Source organism: Octopus bimaculoides, chromosome 2 (genome assembly GCF_001194135.2).
Source record: "Octopus bimaculoides isolate UCB-OBI-ISO-001 chromosome 2, ASM119413v2, whole genome shotgun sequence".
Taxonomy (NCBI): Eukaryota; Metazoa; Mollusca; class Cephalopoda; order Octopoda; family Octopodidae; genus Octopus; species Octopus bimaculoides.
Window position 1 is genome coordinate 16,514,295 of NC_068982.1, and position 11,048 is coordinate 16,525,342.

The window sequence follows — 11,048 nt, forward strand, 5'->3', positions numbered from 1 at the left end:
CTTTTTCTGATGTTATAACTGCCGTTGTTAATGTTGGTGTTTTTGCTGTTGACACCACGACTCGTAGCAGTAGTGGTGGTGAAGTTCAACAGATTTTGGTCATTGTTGTCCTTGTTTGGCACGTCGTCGACATAGTAGTAGTAGTAGTAGTAGTAGTAGTAGTAGTAGTAGTAGTAGGGCTAAAAGCAGAGAGGCTTCATCTTAGCTTCTAAAGATCAAAGAATATTGACTTGGAACTACCAAGCCAATGTGATGAAAAATGGAGTTGATCCAAAGTACCGAGTCTGTAATGAGACTGAAAAAGTAGACCACCTAAGCTTTGGATGTAAAGTTTTAGCATTAGTACAGTATAAATCAAGACATGACAGAGTTGGCCAATATCTATACTGGTTAATATGTGGCCACTATAAAATTAAACTCGTTGACAAGAGGTATGAACATTACCCCGAGGAAAGAAATATAACGATTTTTTAAAACTTGCTTGTTTCACCGAGAGAACCACCAAAGCTAATATACTGGATATTGTTGTTAGAGACCGAAATAATAAAATTTGTTATTGTTTGACATGAGTATCCCTTGTGATCATAATATTACGGCAAAAGAATTTGATAAGCTCAGAAAATATAATGGTTTGCTCACTGGAATTGAAACAAATGTGACATTTCAAGGCGGCTACAATAATAGTGATTATAGTAGCACTAGGAATGATCAAACAAGGAAGTGAAAATTACTGGAGAATGCTACCTAGCTTACCACATCTGCAAGAAATGTGAAGTACGTCACACGTATTGCGAAGGGCATTTTCTCTGTTTGAACGACAATCTCCCATGTATATTTTTTTTCTACATAGCTTTATTTGATCTTGTAAATGAACAATCTGGTGTGTTTATTTTAATGGCTTATCAATGTAGACAGTATGACCTAGGCGTCAGAAAGATAGTCGGCAAGAAATGGAAACAAAGCTGAAAGAAGAAGGAAAGAAAATAATAATTTTAATAAAGGTACAAGTCTTTACTGAAAATCCTGACGCATACAAAAGCACAACATAATTTTTGGTAAAGAAAATAATGTTTTATTTCATTGAATGTTAATTACATATAATATAGAAGTTAATTTATTGTTGTGTTTACAAATATTAAACAGTCATTATTTTGTTAAAAAATGAATTAGTTGAAATACAAAATCATCTTTATGAGAGGAACTACTTTCAGATGTTTTAAAAACAAATAGCATACGCGAAATTTCAATATACAAATTGCAAATGAAATTAAAATGCAATAATTTGTATGTTTGTTGTGAATTCTACTTCCTGTTCTTTGACATGATCAGAAGAAATATTAGTGATCCAAATATTTTTGAATAAAAGCAATGAGAATTGTTCCTCAACATTTGTGGTTAATAATTGAATGCAGTTTTCCTTAATAATCATCATAACAATCATTGCGTAAGATGGCAGAATCGTTAGTTCACCGGACAAAATGTTTAGTGGCACTGAAAATGAAATTAAAATATAATCATTTGTACGTTTGTTGCGAACTCCACTTCCTATTCTGTGGCATGATTAGATGAAATATTAAAACCAATATCAAACAAACTATTGATAGAAGAAAGTAAAGAGATATATTCCTGTACATTCATAGTCAATGTTTGAATGTAATTTTCACTACTAACCATTGTAACTACCCTTGGTGGATAAAAAAAAAATTAGGACGTTGGCGTTGCCTTGGCAGAGGTTTGCGCTCTCTGAGTGCACTTGTTATGAATGTATTTGTGTAACTTGGTTTTCTATTCGTGAGTGTAATTAATGACTAGTTCATGTTAAAATGAGTCAGGTGGGTGTTTAACAGTCAAATAAATGATTTAAGGCAATGTATTGAAAAACAAAGAAAGAGTTTTAAAATGTTTTGCATGACAATTATGTTTGAAAATAATTTTAAAATTTAATTATTCATGAGAATACGATAAAGAATATTCAAGTAAAATGTGTACAATATCACCTAATGCTTTAGTGAATGATTGAAATGGACAGAAGGAATGGCACAAATGGTGCAGAATAATCTGTAAACCCTCATAGCTTATTGGCTGGAGCCATTAGGCTGAGGACGTAGAGTTCACCGATCAGAATGTATATCATTATTCAATATTTAGAATTATATTATTTATTATGCAATGTATCTATCATATGTTGATACAAGTTCTCAATATATTTAAATGTTTTTCTAGGACTATCTTATAGGATTGGAATTAAACATGAAAAAAAGGAAAGAAACAAACGAGAGAAAAAATGAAAAGGCTTTATTTACTATGAATCTACTAAAATTTCTAAAGCTTTTTTCTAGCTATCGGCAAGATTATTATATACTATATAAGTAATGTAAATTGAGTAATGCTTACAGTTATTATTTGTTCTCTTTTTATGACGTAGTTCCTACTATTATCACAATAAGGAAAATAACAATACCAAGAAAAATTGATATTTTGATGAACCTTTTTGCTTTAGCGTTAGCCTCCAGCGCGTCTTCTCTCCCTCCATTTTCGGCCAATGCATTTGCCTAGAAGATAAAATGGAAGTTTACATTTAAAGCATGCAAATAATACTCAACAACACCAAATATATTGGTTTCAAATTTTGCCACAAGACTAGCAATTTTAGAGTGGCTAAGTCGATTACATCGACCCCAGTACTCAACTGGTACTTATTTGATCGTTCTCGAAAGGATGATAGGTAAAGCGGATATGGGCGGATCAGAACTTCGAACAAAATGATGGACAAAATGCCACTAGGAATTTTGCTCGGCTAATGGTTCTGCCAGCTCGCCACCTTAACAACAGCAAATATATTGTCATTTATTTACAACTCATATAATTTTAATGGTGTAAAGAGAATTGTCAAGATGATTCTTTGGAAATGGTTGTGGTGTAGCTTTGTTTCTGTCATATAATGTCTTGGATATGTAATGTTCGTATATTTTTGCATTGAGCGAACTGATCATGATGACATGTGTCTTCTATGCATAAAGTTTATATGATGCATATATTTATCATTCATGAATCAATAGAAATTCACCTCTGCGCACACACATGTATATGTATGTTTTTCAATATAATATTGAACATAGTATGGAAAATAAGAAATACAAAAACTGAAAAAGTTTTCTGGTTACATCAATATATAAATATGTTTTAGTATTTCCCAACATATGAACCTATTAGTAGGTTTAAATACATGTATTGTGCCCTGTTAATAATTAATATTTATCTTTCGCTAGGTGGAGTACCTTTCTTGTTGAATTTTCTATCACGGAACAGGAACAGTACATTATGTGTATGTATGTGCGTGCGTGTATGTATATGTGTTATAATGTATATGTATATATATATATATATATATATATATATATATATATATTCATATATTTATATATAGAGGGTGATAAATTGAATATTAATTCAATTTAAAACCAAGTGGCCTAGCATATAAAAAATCTGAAAATTCAGAAAAATTGTATTACACGTATATAGGGGATGACTACTAAGTGGACATCCAATATGCTAGAAAGAGGTCATCAATGACCCAACCTCAAAGAAAAATAATGTCTGTGTTCGGTATATCCACAAATCTGCGGGCGAAAATCAAGGCTTTGTTCAATAGTATGGGGGATATCGAATTATAGTAATTCGAAATATTGAATTGTATAAAGTTAAAACAGGTTTTATCCTTAAGGGAATTAAACTACATGATGACATCCCCCGAAAAACTCCATAACGGGAGTTGAACCTTATCCCTTATGACAGGAATAATACAGTCAATTACAAACTTGCTAATCCGACCCAAATCAGATTTGGTCGGGCATATTAACTTAATCGAGGGCATGTAGGGTTTTGGGAGCATAAGGCCGGGTCCTATTCAGTAGGCCCAAGTTGGAGATGATCTCCAAGTGATTTTCATTAATGCTATCCACCGCGTGCTTTTTGGCATGCTCATAACCAGAGCTTAATTCCTTCAATATTAATTTATTATAAAGCTCAGGTGGTACTGAATAGATATTTCCAGTTTTGTCAGACAACATATGTAAGTTCGGAGATGACCTCATCTCAGATATTTTATCAGATAACAGTTTCTGGAAGGAGTTCGTATAGTTAGAGAACTTCAGTTGTTTAATCAGATTCATCAAGTCCCGCTCAAACTTAGCAATAGCAGGGTTGGATGGTGGGTTTCTATAGGTTTTGAGGTTGTAGAAGTTTCTCATATCACATGGGTTTTTTTCCACTATACCCTTTCTAACACTATCGTTATTTTTCAGATCAAAAAAGAAGACACGCCATCTTAACCTATTAATAAATTCCGTGGTTTTATGGACAAGTGATTCCATATATGCCTTCTTCGGGTGTATGGGGACATTTTTCGTCGAAAAATCTAAACAGTGTTTATTCATAGTGCAGCCTGTATAAAGTGCTCGAGGAGCCAATGAATATATGTAATATTAATAGTTTCTTATTTCTTTATTGCCCACAAGGGGCTAAACATAGAGGGGACAAACAAGGACAGACAAAGGGATTAAGTCGACTACATCGACCCCAGTGCGTAACTGGTACTTAATTTATCGACCCCGAAAGGATGATAGGCAAAGTCGACCTCGGCGGAATTTGAACTCAGAACGTAACGGCAGACGAAATACCACTAAACATTTCGCCCGGCGTGCTAACGTTTCTGCCAGCTCACCGCCTTTTCTTATTAGGAAACTAATAGATTTTATACAGGGCTGCAAGGAGAAGTGCTCAGAATAATTGAGACAAGAGTAAAATATTAGTTATAGAATAAAAACGTTAGGTTAACTACTCAACATACCACACTCCCTCAATGATCATATATAAGAAATACAGCATAATCCACCAAACATAAGGAATAAAAGGATATAAGAATAACGTAAGAAAAATAAAATAGATAAAAGAATAAGAAATATATAAGAAGTAAGATGCAAGATATTGAACGTATAATATAAAAATTTATACACAAATGTATTATTTCAACCGATTACATGCTAATAAATTAAGAATAATAAATTTGAGTTGAAGGTATAACACAATACACATCTATATCATTTCATAAAAGTTCCAAATCAAGTTAAAGTTAAAATTAATACGATTAAAAATTCAAATATATAATATAGATCGATATAAAATAAAATAAAGAAATGAGGTAAAACAAAATAGTCTATCGGTTAAAAATCAATGACAAAATTTAAAAATGATTTAACATTATTTAGAGTTAAACCAAATTGTGATATTTTGAAATCATTTAATTCGTATGGTTCAGGTTTTCGTAATATATAATAGGAAATGCTTTCATTATGTAAAACGTCCTCAAGTAATGCATTTCAAAAATATAAAGAAATATATTTGAAATACTTTGACTAAGAAAGGTTTATGTATTGGACGCATTTCTTATGAAATATTACAGAAGCGTGAAACGTACATACTAAATGATTTCAAAATATCACTCTTTGGTGTCATTTCATTATTACAAGTAATACGGCTCGATTCCAAGTACAAACTAAAAGTGTACACTAACAACAATTTGGAATAGTTTGTCATATTTGATTCGAATTGTAAATTTTAGTACCATGCACCGCTTCTTAGCGTAACGCAGGATTTATGCATATGTGTATATACATACATACAGTTATATATATATATATATATATATATATATATATGTGTGTGTGTGTGTGTGTGTGTGTGTGTGTGTGTGTGTGTGTGTGTGTGTGTGTGTGTGTATAGGTACACACATACACACACACACATACGTAGACATATATATAATTATATATATTTGTACATCCATACATACCTATATATATACATTTGGAAAGATCACCCCGAGGACAAAGAAATAACCCACAGTATGGTAGAAGCTATAGCCCACTCATAATAAAAAGGAGTACTAGTGGAATGTCCCAGTAAAGACCTCAATAAAATGTAAGCACAACAGACCTGATATAATGATTTGAGATAGAGAAGAGAAACTGTGTACAGTTGTAGAATAAGCTGCCCAGCGGATGTTAACATAAAGCTGAAGACCAGTGAAAAAGAGAATATCTATGCTGAACTATTGAGAAATATGCAGTTACTCTATCCAGATTACAAGTTCAGGTTTATGCCAGTGATTATTGGGACCCTGGGATATGTAACACACTGCCTAAATAAAAATCTTGAGAAATTAGGCTTCTCAAAACCAGAATGAGGGAAGCTAATTCGAAGAACTGTAAAAGTCTGTAAAACTTTGCAGAAGTTCATCATTTGAATATACATGAACTTGTCTAGAGATCTAACTATATGTATGAGAATACCTGCATAAAACAAAACATAAAAATCTGCACATATACAAACAAACAAACAAACAAACAAACAAACAAACAAACATACATACATACATACATACATACATACATACATGCATGCATACATACATACATACATACATACATACATACATACATACATACATACAAGCAAAAATACCCTGTTGATAATGTTGAAATTCCAACGAAGGAGTCTTAAATCTCGGTTAGAAACAGACTTTTTCTCTATTGGCAAGAAATCTTGAAATAAAACTGAACAATGACATACACAAATACATACACACGAAATATACGAAGAGAAAGAAGGAGAAAAAAAGCCTCTTGGTTCCCATAATCCATGCATCCCAAATTCACGAAAGTCATGTCTCCTTCGGGAGAATCTATTATAGTCAGTCTGTGACCACAAAATACATACAGTACAACTGAATTTCCAAATGTTGGCATGATACTTTAATACTAAATATACCCAATAGTTTGTTTTATACAATATAATATTAATAAATTAGGAAGCTTATGAAATACATGACTTTTACTAATTATTTACATTATCCTTTGAACGAAAATTTGAATATTTATGTGTTAAATATACGGATATGAATAGAATTTCTTTCAAGGAATGTTCATATTTTACTTACTCTGCTGCTGTATATAATAGCAGCGATGCCTGTTGGTAAAAAGCAGCAAATGGTGGCCAAAATTGCCGGACACATGATATTCGGGACTGGGTCTAGTATCTGAAAACAAGATAAAGAAAAGAAATTACTTTATCCTCAAAAGTTGATGACGATGATGACAACGAAGACATCAAAAATGATAATGCAAAGATCCTATGGGATTTTATGATTCATTTAGACCATAAGATAGAAAATAGGAAGCCAGACATATACTTAATTGAGAAAAATAACAAACTATGCTGGATCATAGATATAGCATGCCCAGCTTACAACCAGGTATGCGATAAGGAAGAAAGAAATGTCGATAGATATGACAGGTTTGCCTGGGAGGTTAAACAGTTGTGGTCGATGGAAAAGGTGGTAGTAATACCAATAATTGTCGGAGCCCTGTGAACAGTGAGTAAAAATCTCAAGAAGTACATGGACAACATAGGGGCTGCAATAAGGGTGGAGCACTTGCAAAAAAAACAGCACTGCTTGGAACCGCTCGAATACTCCGGAAGGTGCTCGAAAACGAAGAGGTGTTACCTTAGTTCACTGGTAGTGAACAGCTGACACCGTAGTACATCTCCAGCGTTAGAAGATGCGCAAAGGCAATAATAATAATAATAATAATGATAATAATAATAATAATAATAATAATAATATTTATTATAATCCTTTGTTTATTAGCCACAAGGGCCAATAAAATTAGGATTGGACATTACAAAGTACGAAGGACAAAGTGAGAGTGAGGTGATATAAAATGTCGTGTATAAAATGTCTCTCCAAGAACGTCGTCGTATCCTTTCACTACTAACCCTCTATACAACGCCATAGTAGAACTTCCACGAACCGCATTACCCGACTGGCTGAGAAGCATGGGCGCCTGGCGACAGTCAAGATGCCCAACGCCCAGACTCGAACTACGCTTGATTCAAGATTGCAGCTTACTCAAAGAGACGAGCTGTGGGAAAGCGAGTCTGACAAACGGCGACCACACCTGCTCACCGTCATCGAGGAAACGTTGGATGTGCATCAATAGCCACGGCATACCTAGCTCACCGTTCATAGGGTGTTGACAGCAAATGGAGTGCCTGACCAGCGGAGTCCATCCCTTCCATGAGAAGCAGAAAAGTCCCGTATTTCCTCAATTGTTATCATCCTTTCGCAACATTCTGGCCCATTTCTGGGTGAGACTGGCTACCCTGATCGTCACCTCGCTCCAGGTGCTAAAATGTTTTTTTTATGTTAGATGCACAACTACAGGAGACTCTTAGGTTGTGCACCTAACATAGCAAAAACATTTTAGCAAGTACCCACAATACAAGAGAGGAGGCAGGTTGCACTTTCAGGGTATATAACTGTCCAGAAGGAAGCCGATGCGAGGATGAAGGGTCATCAATGAGGCTATGGTGATACCTAGACCTGATATCCGCAATAACAGTAATGTACTATCAAACAACAATATTATTAGCAGATTAACCAGTTCTCATGCCACTACAGTTGCCGCACCCAGAGATAACAACCAGTCTGGGACTAGCATCACAGAGAGCGTCACCGAAGACCCCGGTACCACCGCCACGAACAATGAACAAACCATAGATACAGATAGAGTGACCAGGCCCTCAATGTATGTTACCACCAGTACAAACGACGCACCTAGAAATAATGACCTATCCAGGACCAGTGACTTGGAGGAGTTCTGGTTCCTAGTTCTGCCACCTCAGGAGATGACCAAGTATTTATCTTCAACACCGATGGGATGACCAGCTCGGCACCGTATGTTACCAAGGGTACGAATAGGGCCACATATTATGTGTGGAAATATATTGGCTCTGCGAGTCCTTCGTTCAAGCGACGTTTTCTTAACCTCCAGTTATCCTTCAGAGCCCCAGAAAGACGGTTTGTCACGTTCCTGACCCGCCATGTATGGCATTTCAAAGATCAAGGTACCCCGTGTAATATCAGGTGGAAATTAATTGATCATCTGGGCTCTTATAATAATGGAAGTGGACGTTGCAAGTTCCGCATCGCGGAGAGAGCCAAAATACTGAAGGACTATAAGAAACCTGGAACATTAAACAGCCGTAAAGAAGTGTTTTCTAAATGTATCCACTTCAAGCGCAACTTACTGGAAAATTGGACCCTCTGTTTGCTGGTTAGGCCTCATCGTGTCTATAAGGGTTTTCCCCCTCTAATTCAGAGGTAATAACCCGTTCACATTAATGTTTTTTTTTCCTTTTGCTAAGACGTATCTCTCGATTTCTGAGCGTTTCCTCACGTCTGCAACGGAAATATTTCGAATTTTGTAATTATATAGAGTCTGTCGAGCTGTCCACAAGGCATTTGCTCTGTGGATGAGAAACCTTGGGTAACTCTATGTTTAAGATATAAAACTTTTAGTGTAATATATATATATATATATATATATATATATATATATATATATATTATGTGTGTGTGTGTGTGTGTGTGCGCGCGTGTGTGTGGAAGGATATATGCGTGTACATATATCCTTCATGTCAGGTGTGTTGAATGGTCCAGTTACTATTGTAGTTCTGAGCAATCTCTCAGCCATTCAATAAACAGAAATTTGTAAAATAAATCCCAGACTAAATTATATATTTAACTCTAAAAATTGGTATGTTTGACCAAAATGTCTTAACAGTGGTTTCCTAGCATACTCACACTTTAATGATTGAAATGAGCAAAACATCAGGATATTTAGGTGTAGAGCAGTAAAAAAAAAGTGAAAAGAACAATATCTACTTACAATAACTGCTTGAAGCTCTGACAGCTGTTGCACAGGAGGCGGTGGTGGAGGGGATGCCGATTCCACAACGAATAAGTTTACTTCTCTTCTGATTGAATCTGTAAAAAAAAAAATTAGAATATTTCACAATGTACGTTCCTTATATTTATATTTTGAAATATTCCAATTCAATCAATCATCAAATGTTATATACTGGTTGGTAACACTTGATTTTTTTCTCGTGAAAATTCGATTCTACAGTAAAAAAAAAAAAAAAATTAATATCACCATCAGTTAAAATAAATAAATAAATGAAATAAAAGATCTTTAAAATGAATCGGCCCTAATGTGGATTAACCATGTGTATGCGTGTATGTGAGTGAGTGTGTGCGCGCGGGCGCATGGAATATGTATATATTAAACGCATAATTATTAGTTTGAATCAAGTGTTTTTTTTTAAACTCTTACTATTAGCAATGTAGGTGCATCGGCACATTAAGTCACATTTAGTGACGATTAAATATTTCCTTTATGGTATTATATTGTGCTTAGCTGTTTATGTTAATTTTTATTACATGCTTTAGCATTTCGCTAATTCATCCATAAATTTCTATGGTAAATATTTACATTTGCTGACAGACGGAATTAGACGACCATCGGCTGTCTGAGCTGCAGAGTCTTCGTGAGGAAGGGGCATACCATCCGTGTTTCGGTGGAGGGACGTAGGCCCAGGTGCTTTAAGTGCAGGCAAAAGGGTCACGTTCACTCCGCCTGTATTAAAAAAAAATAAACGGGTGACGCCCTTCCTCTGAACGCGGAGAAAAAAAATACAGATCGCTAATTCATCCATAAATTTCTATGGTAAATATATACATATGCTGACAGACGGAATTAGACGACCATCGGCTGTCTGAGCTGCAGAGTCTTCGTGAGGAAGGGGCATACCATCCGTGTTTCGGTGGAGGGACGTAGGCCCAGGTGCTTTAAGTGCAGGCAAAAGGGTCACGTTCACTCCTCCTGTATTAAAAAAAATAAACGGGCGACGCACCTCCTCTGAACGCGGAGAAAAAATACAGAAGTCAAAAATAAGGAAAAGACTAAAGAAAGCAAAGAGAAAAAACAACCCGAAAATGAAAATCAAAAAGAAGAGGCGATTAAGTAAACTGAACCTGAGGATATGGAATTTACTCAAGTGACATACAAAAAAAAAACAACACATACCCCTGACTCCTCTATCCAAACAAAAAAGAAAAATAATAATAATGCAGACGAACAACA

General features: G+C 34.9%; 1 protein-coding gene across 1 annotated transcript in view; it reads right to left on the reverse strand.

The window, feature by feature from the left end:
* Positions 1 to 1,049: 1,049 nt before the first annotated feature.
* LOC106883198 (proline-rich transmembrane protein 1) overlaps positions 1,050 to 11,048 on the reverse strand; it is a 20,242-nt gene continuing 10,243 nt past the window's right edge. The window contains exons 2-5 of the mRNA XM_014934120.2: positions 9,792 to 9,889; positions 6,998 to 7,096; positions 2,395 to 2,552; positions 1,050 to 1,491 (exon numbers count right to left, since the gene is read on the reverse strand). Of these exons, the coding sequence (XP_014789606.1) occupies positions 2,415 to 2,552; positions 6,998 to 7,096; positions 9,792 to 9,889 (335 nt within the window). The 3' untranslated portion in view covers positions 1,050 to 1,491; positions 2,395 to 2,414. The remainder of the gene's footprint in view (positions 1,492 to 2,394; positions 2,553 to 6,997; positions 7,097 to 9,791; positions 9,890 to 11,048) is intronic.